The following is an 18,742-nucleotide window of genomic DNA, read 5'->3' on the forward strand; positions in this document are numbered from 1 at the left end:
AACTTTATCACACCAATTTGTGCGAAATATTGACTTTTTCCTTTTTGACTCAGTTTCTTTTTGTAACAGAATTTTTTTTACGCAGATCCAAAAAGGCAGAATCACAAATTTTCGCTACGACATCATCTGGCAATCTATACTCCATCAAAGAAAAAGGAAGCGGGGATGACTCGCTCAGTGAAGTGAGTGATGACGTGAGTGATTACGTCACGGGTGACGAACAAGATCTGCAAATTTCAGTGGAAGATATAAAAGACATGGTGACAAATGTTTCAGAAGTGCCAATTAATAATCAAAGACAAATGCAGCAGCCATGTCCCGAGACAACCCGAACAAGGTCGCTAAAGGTCATGTCAGGTCAATATGTACGCCGTAAACCTCGTGTTCGCTTTTGTTCGGATTCAATTGTAAGGGGTTTAAGTTCTTCGTATAAACGGAATAAATCATGTCCTAACTTTCAAAACAGTCCAACGAAAGAAGAAAGGAAACAAAGTTCATGTGAAATAGACGAGATAGAAATGCAGGAGAGAACAGAACGACCTGACAGAACAAAACTTATTCACAAATCAAAACGAGGCAATATTGGTAGAGCGTTCACATTTTATGGAAAATCTCTAAAAGACAATCGCCTGAAATCATCCATTCGCAGTCATGCCATGGCCACTCGTCGGCATTCGGACTCCGTGTTTGACGACAGTGCAGTGGACGTTCTCTCAAAGGAAGACTTAATGGTTCTGTGGAAAAAGTCCGAGATAGAATTACAGACCAGTTTAAACAGAGTAACACAGGAAAACGCCCACTTAAAGCGACTTCTCCGGGTCGTTGAGGTGTCGGAAACGGTACCCGAGGAGGAGGTGCCGGAGAAAGAAACCACCCATATAACAGCAACTCAGCTGTAAATGACGTCATAATCATAACAAACATCCAAACATTGACATCGTTATCTTGTTGTCCCTAATTCCCTGTTATCGGCTATTTTAATTACTACTTGACATGTTTGCATGCCTATGCCTTTCCCTACGAGAGGGGAGTAGATTCTTGTGATAGGGTTGTTTTATGAAGATGATCACATTTTGCAATAGCTTGATTCAGTGTAAGAATATTGGGAGGGTTTTTTTTTATTGCAGTGATAAGAGATTTCTGTATATATGTGTTTTTATTGCAGTGATAAGGGAATGCTGTATATGGTTTATGCAAAACAGTTTCTTCCAGTGATACAGTCAACTCCCCCGATAAAGCAGCTGAAGTCAGCTCTATGTATGATTTATTAGCTCGATGGCAATTATATTTATTGTCTATACCAACAATTGTTACAAAATTCTTATGACATTACTTACACTTCTTTGTGATGGTGTGTTGAGGGGATCAGAACTGACAGGCGTGCAGTTCATGCTGCTTCTGATTCTGCAGAAGACACGACAATCATTATGGTTTTTTTTTAAAGATTGAAAGGATAAAAGCTGTATGGTCCGACTTTCAACAGATTTTGGCCACCTTGTAAAACTGTTTTAAAATCATCGCACGTACAGTGTACGTATATATGAGGCTATGTGATATTTACAATCAACGTTTACGTGGTCATTTCCAATGCATACTATATACAGTATTCAGAAGATAAATCAAGTGACAGTCACATGCCCAGTTCAGATTTATCTGTGTAAAGCTGTGAATTTTGTTACGGTTTTGTTAAGAGAAATAAACATATGAAATACCTTAGTAATTCCCATTAGATATCTTCGTTCTTTTACGCTCTTTCAAGCATAAATTTAGACAGTTACGTGGGTTGATACGTCATGTCGGGATTCCCCTCATACACGTGGGGCTATTTATGGACGCATAGTCAGACGTGGCTTCGAATCGGCGAGAGATTACATCAGTCATAAAAGAACAGACCATATGTTTGAACAACGAGTGACAACAGAAAAAATTAAGTGGAAATGATATATCTGTATAACTGTATTCCATGCTTAACTATTTGAATCGAATCGAATATGATGCGCAGGAGCTCTCACCACAATCGGCAAATGTTTGAATGGGTCCCCCACTACATCTACTTTTTAAAAAATCTCATTGTTTTCTTTTACATGCAAATATTTTCATGCATGTAATTAAGGGAAAGTTAATAACTTTTAAATAACGGATTCAGCTGCATTAAGGTAATTCGGTACACTTTGAAAAAAAATAACATGTGAACATCGGACTGTGCAGCTTTAATAAACGTTAAAGAGTAGTAACACGATTATCACTAAATTATAGAACCGTCTATCAGGAGATATGTCAGAATTCAAATTGTATCATAACTTTCTTTTCTTAACCAAAAATATTGTAGTTAATTACGTTGAATTAAATTGTAGAAAAATGTCCATCAGGCATAATTATTAGTATCTTGAAATTAGCAGGTAAACATACAAAAACTACTCAATTAAGAGGTTTTTGCTGTATACGGAAAATAGGGTAATATTTTAGGGGTTTTTATAAACTTTCGGTTAAACCCAACGTTCCTCGTGTAGAAATATACATACCATACTATGTGCCATATTTCTTGATCATGAAGTTAGACCTATGACATTTATTCCCTACTAAACGACAATGTAATTTTGACTCATAACCTCTGACCTTATTCCGTCTTCTCTAAATTCTTCATCACATGTGGGGGGTTTTCTTTCGTTTTAAATTATGACTCTTTAACATAAAATAACAATATAACAATGATATTGAGCAAATTTTCGGGAAGATCTTCGTGTTATGTTCCCTTTTCAGAATGATTTCTGCTTCCCTTGTCCGTTTTAGATCGCCTACGTAGTTTTGATACAGTCTTTTTGAGGTCTATATTTTCCCTTAACGTGTTCTGCAATAAAAAATTTAACTGTAATTCTGAAGACTTCCACAAACTAAGTAACTCCTCTTTGTTCAAGTGATCGACATTCGGAGAATGTGCTGTGGAGACGTTCAGTGCACGAACGCCCTGAGTTTTTAAGTTATTGAGATCTGTTTGTGAATATTGCATAGAATGTGTTAATATTTCATTGTCTGCAGTACGTTTCAATCTTTGACTCGAATTTTCTCTCTCTTCATTCCACTTTAACAGCCCTGTCTCTTCACTGATACAGTCATTGCATCGGTCATCATCAAGGTCAGCTGTTTCGTTTACAGAAAATGCACCCAAGTTATTGTAATCAGATGGCGTACGTTCTGTAAATGGAGATGGCACTTCACAAAATGTTATTTCTCTGTCTCCGCCATGACAGGCACCTAAAGCTTCGTCCTTGTACGTATCACTACTGCAGTTTGATTCACTTCTGTTGAAAGAACATAGTGCCGAGTTAAATTGTCTTTCATAATACGATTCAACATCACTGCACTCTGCCTTATCGCACTGCGGGTGATCGTCTGCTGCAAGTTTGCCGGGAACATACCACATATCGTATTTGCTATCAGACGTCCCAATCTCACTAATGCTCTCCAAACCGGAAGGTGTCGTCATATCTTCTTTCCCACTATCACTGCACTCTTTGCTGTCATCATAACTTCTAACAGAGTCCACTTTTGGCATTGGGCTCTGGCATTGCGATCGCAGAGCCTCGAGGTTGACACAATTGCTGAGGTTACGAAGTGAAAGTCTTGTGATATCAACAGGCTCATTGGGTGAGTCGTCATGAATTAAACTGGTGGATTTCATGTCGTTCACCCTACAATAAACATATACCTAATACAGAAACTTTTTATGATGACTTCCTAGTTCCATTAATTTGAATTTGTAGAAATTCATTACCATTTAGCTTTCTCCACGATGTCCAGAAAATTTCGATTAATTCTCTTGGTTTTTGCCATATCTGCCAGCCTGTTTTTCTGAAAAGTAAAGAACCAGACCAATCGATGAAACAAATCGATTGTTCTCTATTTCTAACAAGCAGTTGACGTACTGGCTAATATGATTGAATGCCCTGTCCGATAAAATCACTTTTAAAAACAATCACACGCTTAGAGCCAGTGTAACGTACTCTGATGGTGCTCTTCATAAAGAGTTTGGAGAAGTCGCCCTTTTTAACTATTCCCAACATCTCCTTGGCGGACTCCTGAGCGGAAATCAGAACAGCGCTGTTAATGCAGCGATGCAGGCGCTGTAGAACAACATGATTAGATTTTAAAAATTCATATTGAGATAGTCTAATTTAGGATATTTAGAGACATTTCAGTTATGTGTGTTATGATTGTATGCATGCCGATGAAAGCACAGAATTATTTATTATTAAAGGTAAGTATAGAATTCTCCATAGGGTCCATATTACTGGCCTGAAGTACATATGGAATCTTTTATTCATTATACGAATGTGTCTTTATTACGAAAATATGGATTGGAAGTTTCTCAAACCTGACTAAAAAACATGATATTGAGGCTTTTCCAGAAACTGTCATCTGGTTGTTTGCGACACACAGGTAGGAGGAACTTGAAGACTAGGTGTTCTACAAGGACCAAAATAATGCAACATACGATTGCGATTGACAGGAGTGCAAAAAGCCCGCTGTGGTGGAAGACGGTCAGGCTGAATCTCTGTTGGTTAATGCCCTGGTTGAAACATTTCTCCTCGTCAAAGTGGATGTCAATCAAATTCTCCAGATAACCAGACTCATGGTAATGCCGAATTTTCTCTGATACTGGTTTCTTGTAAAGTAAAAATGATACCACACATAACTATACAAACCGTTTTGACACTCGAAAGACAAGTAATCTTAAAACAGAAAGTCAGAGTTGGAGTGTCCTAACCTGAAGCGGAGAACCTTTAGGGAAACCTATTCCATACTCATCCTCACCAAAAGATTGCGGGACGATGTAAAGGTTGCAGGTCGGGTCCAGCTTCACACGAGCGTAGTCGAGGATGGGGTAATCTCCCAGGTAGGCGTCAATTTGACCATTTCTACAAGAACAGAATAGTTAGCACATGTTCAGTATTTCTACCAGAACGCCCCGAGTTTGTAATCCTGCTTAGATAGTGTAATATTCACACCTACATCAACAAATTAATGGCATCGTTTGTCGTGGGTACTAGGTACTTTTGACTCCTGTGGTAAAGCGCTTTGTTGATGTTGCTTGTCAGGGCCTCCACTGCGCTTCCTCCGAGAACTCCTACTCTGATTTCCATTAGCTGAAATTAAAGAAAATCAAATTCAATATCTGAAACTGACAAATCAAGCATACTGCATTCATTTTCCTCGCGTATAAACACGACTGCATATGAAGTTATGAAAATGATTTAACGATTGGAAACTTTTTTGGTATTCCTCAGTCACAAGGCATACTTAAGTCAATTCCATGAAATACTGCCTTAAGTGAATTTGTTCACTGCCAGAAAATATCTAAGTAAACTTTAAGGCTTGTTAAGATTCTTGAACCTAGATTCCGATGACAAATTCCTATATGCTAACGGGTCAATGTCCTATAATCTCCAATTGTTTAATTCTAATACTCACTCTGGAGTCAAAAACGCTGTTGTAGTCAATCCCGCTGTGTTTTCCAGCGAGGAATGCGGCCAAGTTGGCCGTGTAGCTTGCGATGATAAAAATACAGGCAGATGCCCAAAAATTCTGGAGCACCTTACTCGGCCATGACTTTGGAGATTTCGTACTGACCGTATGTCCGAACAGCAAGGAATAGACCATTGTCATCGCCGATCCCAGGGTGTAATTCTGCTTCCGCTTCCTGCCCCAGGGATTCAACCCGAATGGACTGTTCCATTCAAACACTGACATGCCCACTGCAGATATACTGGCACTAATAAAGATTGTACCCCAAACTTCTGGTGAAAATGGTTCGAGGAATGCATACATGTATGTCTTCTGACTCTGCTGTGTGTATAGAACAGTGAAGCGTGAAAAATAATACGGATAGGAGAAGTCAATTGCGCGCAGTCTATTTCCGGTGATACTGAACGCCGCTATTGCCATATGAGCAAGGCCATTGGTCAGATCCCGCACCATCCCGTTCCATGACCCGTTGATTTCTTTCCCATAAGTCGTATCATGGACAATATACAACACATACTCAAATTCAAGATCGGATGCCAGTTTGTTTAGAAGATCTATGGCGAACCCGCGACAACATTTCAGCTCGTACCCAGTTGTCACCTTGTTATTTTCATAATTCTGGATGATATCCAAAGTCTCATTCTTATCAGATACAAGAATTTTGATACAGCGTGTGCTTTGAACGCATTGATGAGCGTCCTCTACACCGTCCTCCACCATTACAAAAGGCTTGACGGGATTGGTCACCACGCGGTATCGAACACGGTCATTTCGAAGATCCAAGACTGGTTCCAAAGGCCAAAGGATTCCGTGTGGACGTACTTTCTCCCCGCGGACGTAGCCAATTTCCTCCCATACAGATCTACCTCCGTCGACTTTCAGTGTCTTTATTTTGAAGTTTTGATTCGCAAGGTAACCATCCGAATTGAACTCAAAATTGATGGAAAACCCTTGAAACTTGGAGGTCCTAAAATGTCTATAAAAAATCAAATTAAAGATACAATTTGGTATGGAAAAAATATTTGTATATAATTGATCGTCAGATCCCCCCCCCCCCCTTAAAACTAATCTACCAATCAAACGTGTTTCATGCACTATATAATATTCACTTTTAACGTAATGATACTTTACAGAGATGAGCCCAGCACACATCATAGAGTGACTACTGTTATTTGACGCTTGGCTTCGGTTTGGAAAAGTATGGCGCTCTCGTGTTTGATTATCTTGATTTGTTTATTAAATAGACAATTTATCATCGGGCTCTGCGGAGATGCGTTGGTTATGATCGGTCTCTAGAGACCTGATCCTGCCACTGATTTGGAAAGATAAATGAATGAGCGTCATAGATGTGATTTCTGATTTAAGAAAAAAAACCCACATTTCCGATCACCATCTATCTCTTGGTCTATTCAGTTTGGTTGTATCAACTGATGCATCAAATAATACTACATAACCATGATAACATTTCGCCATTTTAACGAAGTTGCACCACTAGATTACCTATATAGTCTCTTCTCTATTGCCTGGTTACGATGCGATGCGTTGAAGCAGGTTTTCTGAATACCATTTAGCAAAATATATTCAGGAAAGGCTGTTTGAATGACGGAGTTTAAATACGAAACACTGTCTGTTATCACGTCATCTAATGACGTCACACAGTTCGGCACTAACACAAGAGAACCTGGTGGGTAAAACTTTATCAAAGATGCATTTTGGGTATAACCCTTTTCGGTAACAAACCACATAATTTTATTGGATTGGTATGGATTTGGACATGGAAGTGAGGAAAAAACTGCCATTGCCATGACAGGATCCGTGTGGAGAAGAACGATCATATTTTCTTTTATAACTCCGCATATTTGCATTTGTAACACCTCGGGAGCAACCGTCTTTCTGACGATCAGTAGAGATATATTCCAAAGCTCTGTGTGGTTCTGAGATATTATTTCATCGAAGAATCTGTCGTGAAGCGCCCCCTCTTCCACAATGACCAGGAATTTGAACCAAAAATTCTGCTTGAAGAAGGTCAAAACTGCCCGGGCTGTTTCCTGATACGAATGACCTAGTATCAACAGATGGTCTTTTTGTGTCTGTAAAAACAAATGGCAGATGTTAAGAGGAAATAAAAAAAAACTATGAACAATCTCAGTAAAGGAACTTAAATGGATTCCGAATTCTACCTTATATAACAATTCAAAGCAAAGCAACTTTCACACGTTTTGCAAAAGAAAATTGCTGCATTTTTATAGGATTTCAGAGGAACATTTGAACATTTAGAGAGTAAGATGTTTTCTGTTTTGTTTTGTCGGGTGGTGAAGGTAGCTATCATTGCAGAAAAAAATCACAACCCGCGTAAGTGGGTTATGAAATTTTTTTCTGTAATGTTAGCTACCTTTATCACCCGATAAAACAACAAAGATTGATTGATTTCTTTTACGTCCCGTCGAGAATTTTACACTCAGATTGAAACGTCACCAGCTGTAGGTTAAGTACCACATTTAGACCTACATGTATACTTAGCGCTCAGGGTCCTAGCAGTGAAGGTTCTTTATCGTGCCAACGCCTGCCGCGACACGAAACATCCGTTTTATGGTCATATCCGAAAGACCGATGATTCTCACTTCTAAATACCGAGCCTTTGGCGAAGGAGCAATCACTACCTATTTTAACGTCTTCGGTTTGACGAGCGGGGCTCGAACTCACGACTTCCCGGTTACGAAGACAACAAAGAAAGACATTTTATTGTTTATATTTTCATATATATATATATATATATATATATATATATATATATATATATTCAATATATAAACTAGATTTAAGTACTGAAATACCATACCGTTGATCATTCCATTACTGTTCTAGCCAATGCAACTTTTGACCTTGACGACGCTCCATACTTGGTTATAATTACGCGGACAGATGATACTAAAAAAAACCTGATCGAACCAGTTTGCAACAAACATGTTTTCATTGTCTATGATGAAAGCAATTTCAAAAGAAATGCAAGCCTAAAGGGAAAAGATTCAGTGAATGTAAATATTTGGTCATGATTACGCGGACGATGGTAACTAAAAACCGGAACCAACTAGTTTGCAACAAACATGTATTCATTGTCTGTGATGAAAACAATGTCAATTTTAAAAGAGGTTCAGTAAATGTAAATATTTAAAGGTTAGCGGCCTCACAATGCAGTATGCGATTAGGGAAACTAGCACTACCGCTTTTTCAGTTACTGTATTGAAATCTGCACATTTGGTAATTGCTTGCCGAATGCAGATTTCCGAATGACAGAAAGATGTTCCTTCTCTTCGTCATCCACATGTGTTTATGTCTTATTGATAACGAAAGCCATAAAAAATCTGCGTCGTGGTCCCTAGGGGAATCCGAATGCCCGAGATCACTTCTGTTCTTGAATCAAAGATATCTGGGCGTCATGATTAATTCAGACTAAATTAAAAATAATCTAATTTTCAGTCAGCATTAAACCAAAAACGTCTTTCTCGTGTATATGTATCATTACGGAAAAGGAAAGACAGAAAGTCTAAATTTATCTAGGTGACAGAAAGTCTGAAATTTCTCTGGGTGACAGAGAGTCTGAATTTCTCTGGGTGACAGAAACTTTGGAGCATCTTTATTACGTGATCAAATTCAATAAGTTTATATTTGATTTGTTAGAAGCGTAAGCGGCCCTTGTTGGGGGATAAACCGGCTCAGACAGAACTCTGGAATATGGCTGATATCAATCTGTCCTCTTGTCCATCAACTCATCAATTATATCTAAATTTCTCGTCATTAAAGGAAAATCTGGTCTTCGAAATAGATGAAATCTGATGAAACTAGAACAGAACAGGACAAACAATATGGACAAAAATACGACAGACGATATGACGATAAATTAAGCCTAGATACTATTAATGGTTAAAATTCTTATCAGTGCATCTTCGATCTGTATGATATTACTGTGGAGAAGCATGATTTAATATTAAAAAAATCGTTCCCAAAATTTCTGGCATAAAATTTCCTTAGGCACTGAGAATTTCAATGGTATTATCAAATCTACAGGTATTGAAAATTTCACGGGTATAGAAATTCTACAGACATTAAAGATTCCAAGGTATACTCCAGAACTATTGAAGATCTCACAGATATTGAAAATTCCATATGTATTGAAAATTCCAAAAATATAGAAAATTACACAGGCACTGAATATTCCACAGGTTCTAAAACATCCCATAGTAATGAAGATTGTAATGGAACTAAAGATTTCACAGGTATTGAAAATTCCAGATATTGAAGATTGTAAGGGAACTGAAAATTTCACAGGTATTGAAAATTCCAGATATTGAATATTCTAAGGGAACTAAAGATTTCACAGGTATTGAAAATTCCAGATATTGAATATTCTAAGGGAACTAAAGATTTCACAGGTATTGAAAATTCCAGATATTGAAGATTTTAAGGGAACTAAGATTTCCCAGGTACTGAAATTCCACAAGTATTGAAAAGTCTGAAGGTATTGGAATTCCACAGATATTAAAGATTTTAAAAGAACTAAAGTTTTCACAGGTAATGAAAATTCGACAGGTATTGATTGATTGTGTATTGTTTAACGTCCCTCTCGAGAATCTTTCACTCATATGGAGACGGTCGTCAGGTATTCAAGATTCCACGGATATTAAATATTCTAAGAGAATTAAAGTTTTCACAAGTATTGAAAATTCAACAGGTATTGAGTATTCCACAGGTAATAAAAATCCAAGCATATTGAAGATTCCATATTGAAAATTTAACAAAAATACTGAATACACATTTTATTGTTTAATTGAATAAGCAAAATTTGTACTGGGCGCCTACTTCACATACGTTTACAAAAGATTGGGGGGGGGGGGTAAGCCAATATATCTGGCTTTGTATATAAGAATATCTAAATTTGCATGTAAAAGTAACATTCCGGAAATGGACGTCAAAAAAGTGGAATGCCAGCCACTACCTTCACCACCCTATCATATTCTACGAATCCGATTTTAAGAGGGGGGGGGGGGGGGGGGGGGCGCTTAGTTCAAATTCACATGATATTGTGTTACCTTTATATGTACATGTACTATAATTGATACAGCTATAAAATTAATAATTTGGAGAGTGCGACTTCGAGTAAAGCCATCTCACCAACAACATAAGCGATAGTAGTAATTCGATCTAAACGATTGACCGCAAAGCAATAGTTTAAAGCAATGTAGTCTGTTTGATTGATCGCAAATGATAATTTGGGGTAATTTGGTATGTATGATTTCGAGCAAATGAAAGTTTTAAGTGATTTGATTTGTGTGTTTGACCGCAATGAGATATATTGAAGCAACTGGATCTGTATAAATGACTGCAAAGATAGAGCAGTGTACAAAATAATATTATCTGTATGATTGACCGCAAAACAATAGTGTAAAGTAATATTATCTGTATGATTAACCGCAAAACAATAGTGTAAAGTAATATTATCTGTATGATTGACCACAAAACAATAGTGTAAAGTAATATTATCTGTGTGATTGACCGCAAAACGTTTGATTTGTGTGTGTGATGGCAAAACAATCGTTTAAAGTCATTTGATCACAAAGCGATAGTTTAAGTCATAGAATATGTATATTTAACCGCATTTAGCGATGGTTTAAAGTAATATTATCTGTGTGATTGACCACACAAAGGCGATGGTTTAAAGGAATATCTCTATGATTGACTACAAAGTAGTGGTTTAAAGTAATATTATCTGTGTGATTGACCACAAAGCAATGGTTTAAAGTAATATCATGTGTATGATTGACCACAAAGCAATGGTTTTTAAAAGTAATATTATTTGTGTGATTGACAACAAAGCGATGGTTTAAAGGAATATTGTGTATGACTGACCACACAAAGCGATGGAATGAGGTCATATAATCTGTAATACAGTTTGGGGTAATTTTGTTTTAAGACCACTACGTGTAGATGAAATCTACAACTATCGGAATAACAGAGGGGTGTTTAAGAATCTGGAGGTTATGGCAGGCAATGCCCTCGGGAGTATGGTACAACATAAAGGCTCTTTCACTGGGAATTCATAAAATATATCGAGAGATTGGTCTCTCTATCGTAATGGACAATAAACAAGAATAACACAATTGCCCGGTGTCAAATGAATAATGACCGCGAAAATAAATAAGTCTCTGGCATGTCCAATACTTTCACGAGGAGAATTAAATTGGTTCCCTCCTCAGACGCCGATTATACACCATTTACTTTGACTTATTGCGTGGTATCACTCCGCGAATCAGCGTCGTGTGAGTGTTTTCCCCTCTGCTCAGCCTCCTTCTGTGGCAATGACTGATGGAGACATTGATCGTGGTTAATGTCGGGATTCGCAGCGCGTGCTTATACCTCTAATAGACATTTTAATTATAATGAAGCTTCGATGAGCTGTGCAAATTTATCAACTCGGGATTTCCCGCCAATACCACTTAAAATTGTGATAGACTTTCTGTTGGTGATGATGTTAACCTTACGATGACCCTGCCATACATACATGTGAAATATTACTTGGCTAGATGTGATCAATTCCAAGGACACAAGGAATCAGTTAACAATACGCAGGCAAGCTCTGTCACTTGATCATTATCACGAAAAAACTAATCATCGTTGACCAACATCTGATGGAGAATGAGAGATATACATTTTCTTGTTAAAAAGAACTTCAATGAATTGCAACGAAAAAAACCCCAAACAAACGTGTCAATTACAAGGATGAATTTAAAAACATTAAGCGCACCAATCCCAGTGCATCTAATTTCTCCTAAGGTGGATACAAGCATGTATACATATTACATACATACACACGTTCTTACGTACATACATACACACACACATTGTACATATATACATACATACACATACTTACTTACGTACATACATATATACACACATGCATTGTATATACATACATACATACACATACTTACGTACATACATATACATACATACTGACGAGAGTTTATGTTTCGCAGAGTATGATTTACACTTTAAAAAATCTCAATTATTAAATACCAAAATATGTTTCACCCATTTGCATATCATATCGGGTCATATTGTGTCATATGTATTCATGGAATGAAAAATGTGATGGAGCACCCCTATACAATAGGACAGATAATCAAATAATAAGGTAGTTTCACAATTGAAAATGCGACTGAAAAGTTAAATTTATAATTTTGTTACTAGAGATCGTTTGTAAAACTCTTTACTAATAGGCCTATCGAAGACTCAATTACTAATCTATTTTTAAAAACTCCTTACTGATAGTCTATTTAAGACTTTATTGATTATTTATTTAAGACTCCACTGATAATATATTTAAGACTTTACTGATAATCTATTTAAGACTACTGATAATCTATTTAAGACTTTACTGATAATTTATTTAAGACTACTGATAATCTATTTAAGACTTTACTGATAATCTATTTAAGACTACTGATAATCTATTTAAGACTTTATTGATAATCCATTTAAGACTCTACTGATAATCTATTTAAGACTTTACTAATAATTTATTTAAGACTCTACTGATTATTTATTTAAGACTCCACTGATAATATATTTAAGACTTTACTGATAATCTATTTAAGACTTTACTGATAATTTATTTAAGACTCTACTGATAATCTATTTAAGACTTTTTACTGATAATCTATTTAAGACTTTACTGATAATTTATTTAAGACTTTACTGATAATCTATTTAAGACTACTGATAATCTATTTAAGACTTTACTGATAATTTATTTAAGACTACTGATAATCTATTTAAGACTTTACTGATAATCTATTTAAGACTTTACTGATAATTTATTTAAGACTCTACTGATAATCTATTTAAGACTTTTTACTGATAATCTATTTAAGACTTTACTGATAATTTATTTAAGACTTTACTGATAATCTATTTAAGACTACTGATAATCTATTTAAGACTCTACTGATAATCTATTTAAGACTTTACTAATAATTTATTTAAGACTCTACTGATTATTTATTTAAGACTCCACTGATAATATATTTAAGACTTTACTGATAATCTATTTAAGACTTTACTGATAATTTATTTAAGACTCTACTGATAATCTATTTAAGACTTTTTACTGATAATCTATTTAAGACTTTACTGATAATCTATTTAAGACTTTACTAATAATCTATTTAAGACTCTACTGATTATCTATTTAAGACTACTGATAATCTATTCAAGACTTCACTGATAATCTATTTAAGACTTCACTGATAATTTATTTCAGACTTTACTGATAATCTATTTAAGACTCTACTGATAATCTATTTAAGACTTTACTGATAATCTATTTCAGACTTTACTGATAATCTATTTAAGACTCTACTGATAATCTATTTAAGACTCTGTACTGCCTTTTCTTGTTGACCAACTAAGAAGGTTAATATTACTGAAACAGGAAACATATAAAAACACTATCTATAGTTTAGGCTAATTCGGCCCATGAAAAAACCCCGCGAAAATTCACCTAAATCTTTAGAATATGGTTTTTTCAAAAATTATAAATCGTTTAACATGACGTCAAAAATGGAGAACTTTTTTGTCTGCTGTTGTTTGTTTTCTTGTTTCAAATGTACAGAGTGGCTTCGCGAACAAAGGTTGACTTTTTCAGCGATGATGTATCCTTGAAAGTTACATATTACATAACAAATTTCAATTAAAAAGTCGGGAAAAGTCTGAAGTCATATCTTAGAAAATACCGACAATTTTCTGAAAATAACACACATATATAAGAGAGGTGGACATCAAAATAAAATAAACATTTTTTTATAGAAAAGAAAAGAGAAATTAGGCCCGAACTATATATGCTATGTTATGCTTTGTAAAGAGTCAACCAGTTTACTTTGTCTAGTGACCCAAAATTTGGAGTGACCCGATTTCGTTAAGGCATCCATACATTTTGTTTAAGACAATATGAAACTTAACATTTTTTTTTTTTTTAAAAATTACAAATATGTCACTAAGTCGCTGTACTTGACATTGATATTCCTCTAGAAAGCTTCCAAACAAGTGTTGGGAATTCCAATATGGCAACCATGGATTTTGATTAGCTGACACAAAATCAACAGTTTGAAAGAGAAACGCCTTATGTAAGGCTCCCTTTCATTTAACTTACTATAAAGCTATTTAACCCAAATAAGCTACTCAGACTCTTGAGGTTTTCCAGTTTAATCATATCTGAAAATTCCCAGTAAAGCTCACGCAAAGGTCGAAGCAGGATACAACAAAGAGAATTTTTGATATAAGAGAATGTGGAATAACGATGAAATTCGAGCTACTTTTCAATATTCCTGGCCCAAAACAATTCAAGAAAATTATTCAATGTGAATTATTTATCTTGTCGTAAAACACGCTATGAAGAGAATGTGTCTGGTTTATAGAATATGGTTGTCTTGCGAGAAATTAAACAAAATTTGTGCTGGAAAGACGAGTTTTAAGTGATCGATAGAAATCCTTGATTAACGAGAACATGTTGATAATGTAAAATGGTTTCTTAAGGAATAAAATCTGACAAATCGATACACAACTGTGCATTAGGAAATGAAAAGATTTTGTATCAGATTCTCCAGTATGGGCAATATATGAATGAAATCGAACAAATGCAGTATATTGAATCATGGATATTGCAATAGATACAAATATATGGGTATAGGGATCTTTTATCGAGAACACATTTTTTCTTCTTTTTAACAATTATAAGATAACCCCCACCCCTTCAATTTGCTGTAGAATTTTGTAAAACTATTTGTAGATGTTTTAATATCGCTAAAAGACATATTTACAGTTGTTGTTTACAATGCACACTGTTTGATCAGACAATAGAAAATCCTAAGTAAACACACCATCAATTGAAGGAGGAGTTTGCTATGCTTAAGTGGGTTTCTTTTCTTTCTTTTTTGGGGGGGTTATTTGATCAGACAACAATGTAAATCAATCATTTTAAATACATGAAATGCACCAATAAAAAGATGTATGTTTGAAAGATTTCAATTTTTGTGTAATGCTTTTTCATTGAATTTTCAAAGAAATTTTTTGTTTTGGAATAATGCAAAAATAAAGTTGTTTCATGGGAAAATTATGCAATAAGTACGTTTTTTTTTTTTTTTTTTTTTTTTTTTTTTTTTTTTTTACACAATAACATAACTTTTACAAAATTGTATGACAGAAGTTTTTTTTTGTTGGTTGTCCTATGTTCTTAAGGCAATGGATATTGAGATTGGGTTTCCTTTTTTAATCACTGATATTTCTATATGCTTTGGTAAAGGGTCATGAGAGAGAGAGAGAGAGAGAGAGAGAGAGGTCTGTACTTTAGTCAGATTGCAATAAACCAAATAATGTAGAATTCTACTCTGTATTCTTATATAATCACACATAATCAATCTACATTACTATAAAAAATCATCCCGAAATTCAATATTCATTTCTGCATATCTTAAAAAGAATACGGAATTTCAGGATGAACTTTGGTAGTAATGTAGATTGATTATGCATGAATATATTAGAATACAGAGTAGAATTTTATACCATTTGGTTTATTGTTTTTACATCGACGAACTTGTGTACCCTATATTCAGAGTTCTATACCTTTACTCTTCAATAGCTAGAAATACGAAACAAAGCGATAATTCTCTGTGGTTCTCTCAAAGGGAAATCTCGTGGAAACGTTTACTAAATAAAAGGTTCTCTGTTAAATACGTGCATTATAAGTGTATCATACACAGCATGGTGTCGTATAATTTAAACCGTCTGCGATTTGATATTTTAAAGAAAATATCCACGCGAGATACAATTTAGCCGTATATAGCCTCATTTTTGGTGCAGTTTAATATTTGCAATTTTCGCTGTACGTGAAAACCGAGAATTTAGGAGAATTTAAAATCTGCAGTGAATATAACCTAGTAGATTTACATATTAAAGGGAGTGATTCACGATTTTTGATAAAAATATTTTTCATTTTTGATATTAAACATTAGAAATATAGCTCATTTAATGTTGACAGCCAAAATTTTGACCTTCTGAATGCAAGAATAAAAGTAATATTTTAGCCTTAAATATGTGTTATGTCAACAAAGACTCGAGTCTTTTTACGTAAACAAACAAACAAGTGAAATATTGATTTTGCAATATAATGCATCTTAATTTTGCATAGTAACAAATTTTAACTTTTAGATGACACATTTCACCCCAAAAATGCTTGAAATGTGAAAGATATGATAATACTTAGATCGATATCCATTTCTTTTGAAACTTTAGTAAACAATAGCATACCGCAATCTTTGTTTACAAAACCAATAATAAACTCTCTAAAATGAGATTCTGTGATGATGTATCATCTTAATTTTCATGTGAAATCTTTCAAACACATTAGACAGTAGATTTTGATCATTAAAAGTAAAAAACAAAATTTTGGGTAAAATCGTGAGTCAGTCCCTTTAAATGGACTTTAAACTTACATTTAATATAACTTAGCATAATAGAGTTATTAGCAGTCTGGTGAATTACAATGCAGGGACTCCCTTACCACCGGCTATCAGTGACAAGACCCTTGCCGACGATTTTGTGCAGTTTTTCTACAGCAAAGTTGAAAAGATCTGACAGGGTCTCGATGCCTCAGATCTCCATGACAATGCAGCTTCTCCAGACCTGGACAGGCCAGTGCCTCATCTTAGTTCCTTCAAGATCCAGACGCAGGAAGAAGTGGACAAGGTCATCAGGAGCTGTGCTAATAAGACCTGCTCACTGGATGCCATCCCCACTGCGCTCTTGAAGAACAGCATTGTTCTCACTGTGGTGCTACCGACCATTACTGAGCTGGTGAATACATCACTTTCAACCGAAGCCTTTCCAAATGTACTGAAACGTGCACTTGTTACACCACGTCTGAAAAAGCCTGTACTTGATATGAGAACTTTTAGTAACTATAGACCAGTATTAAATATCCCATTCATCGAGCGTGTTGTTGCACAGCAGCTTAATGGCCATCTCACCAGGAATGGTTTACATGATGATCTGCAGTCAGCTTAAAAGACCGGTACCAGCACTGAGACAGCCATCCTGCGAATAAAAGCAGACGTAGAAGCAGTACTGGATGAAGGTGACGCTATGGTCCTGGTCCTTCTTAACCTAAGTGCGGCATTTGATACCATCTATCATACCCTCTTGCTGGAGAGACTACGTGAGGAAGCTGGATTGACGGACACAGCACTCCGTTGGGTACAGTCTCACTTGAGTGGCCGCATCCAAGCGGTGAAGATCAACACCAGTGTGTCCTCAGATGTACCACTGTCCACCGGAGTGCCCCAAGGGTCTGTTCTCGGTCCCCTTCTCTTCCTGGTGTACCTTCTCCCACTCAGGAGAGTTATCAACCAATATGCCATAAACCGTCATGGGTTTGCAGATGACACTCAACTTTACAGCCGTTGAGTGTAAAAAAAAAAAAAAAAAAAAAAAAAAAAAAAAAAAAAAAGCATTCTGAGAGTATTGCATAGCAATACATAGTCCCCTACCGGAGGCAAAAATTATTGGACTGCATCAATATTCAAAGTTCTTTATGAGACCAAGGTTATGGTAAAAGGAAAGATTGGGAAACCAAGATAAGAATGGTTGGAAATCAACTACTATTCAGGTACAAAGACTAGACAAGGAAATCTTCAAAATCGATCTGTAACTTGTAATGGCAAAGCAATCATCATGATGTACTGAATATCAAATGAATATCTGCAAGCACATTAAAAAAAAGTCCAGAAAACTGATAATTCATGTTATTTTTTTAAGTCCAAGGGCCATAACTTAATGAAAAATCAATGGACCGAGACGAAACTCGAACTTGATCTTTAACTTGGTATGGCAAAGCAATGTACCAAATATCAAATTAATATCTACAAGCATGTAAAAAAAAAAAAAAAAAGTCCGGAAAACTGATTTGCAGGACTGACGGACAGACAGACAGACAGACGGACAGACATACGGACGGAGCGCAAACCTAAAGCCCCCTTCGACTTCGTCGGTAGGGGACTGCGGACCTATCAAGTCAACATTATGGAGGCATAGCGAGTGTCCGAACCTGGATGACTGTGAACAAACTTAAACTAAATGATGGAAAAACTGAGATAATGGTGGTTGCTAG

The 18,742-nt window shown here is 35.7% G+C and overlaps 2 protein-coding genes across 2 annotated transcripts in view; one reads left to right on the forward strand and one right to left on the reverse strand.

The window, feature by feature from the left end:
• The window catches only part of LOC125669988 (uncharacterized), a 28,034-nt gene extending 26,696 nt beyond the window's left edge, over positions 1–1,338 (forward strand). The window contains exon 9 of the mRNA XM_048904870.2: positions 86–1,338. Within this exon, the coding sequence (XP_048760827.2) occupies positions 86–899 (814 nt within the window). The 3' untranslated portion in view covers positions 900–1,338. The remainder of the gene's footprint in view (positions 1–85) is intronic.
• Positions 1,339–2,195: 857 nt separating this feature from the next.
• LOC125669987 (glutamate receptor ionotropic, NMDA 3A-like) overlaps positions 2,196–18,742 on the reverse strand; it is a 30,195-nt gene continuing 13,648 nt past the window's right edge. The window contains exons 2-9 of the mRNA XM_048904869.2: positions 7,024–7,613; positions 5,470–6,499; positions 5,011–5,144; positions 4,766–4,916; positions 4,373–4,663; positions 4,002–4,121; positions 3,773–3,849; positions 2,196–3,689 (exon numbers count right to left, since the gene is read on the reverse strand). Of these exons, the coding sequence (XP_048760826.1) occupies positions 2,744–3,689; positions 3,773–3,849; positions 4,002–4,121; positions 4,373–4,663; positions 4,766–4,916; positions 5,011–5,144; positions 5,470–6,499; positions 7,024–7,613 (3,339 nt within the window). The 3' untranslated portion in view covers positions 2,196–2,743. The remainder of the gene's footprint in view (positions 3,690–3,772; positions 3,850–4,001; positions 4,122–4,372; positions 4,664–4,765; positions 4,917–5,010; positions 5,145–5,469; positions 6,500–7,023; positions 7,614–18,742) is intronic.

The sequence above is a fragment of the Ostrea edulis genome, chromosome 4, assembly GCF_947568905.1.
Source record: "Ostrea edulis chromosome 4, xbOstEdul1.1, whole genome shotgun sequence".
Lineage (NCBI taxonomy): Eukaryota > Metazoa > Mollusca > Bivalvia > Ostreida > Ostreidae > Ostrea > Ostrea edulis.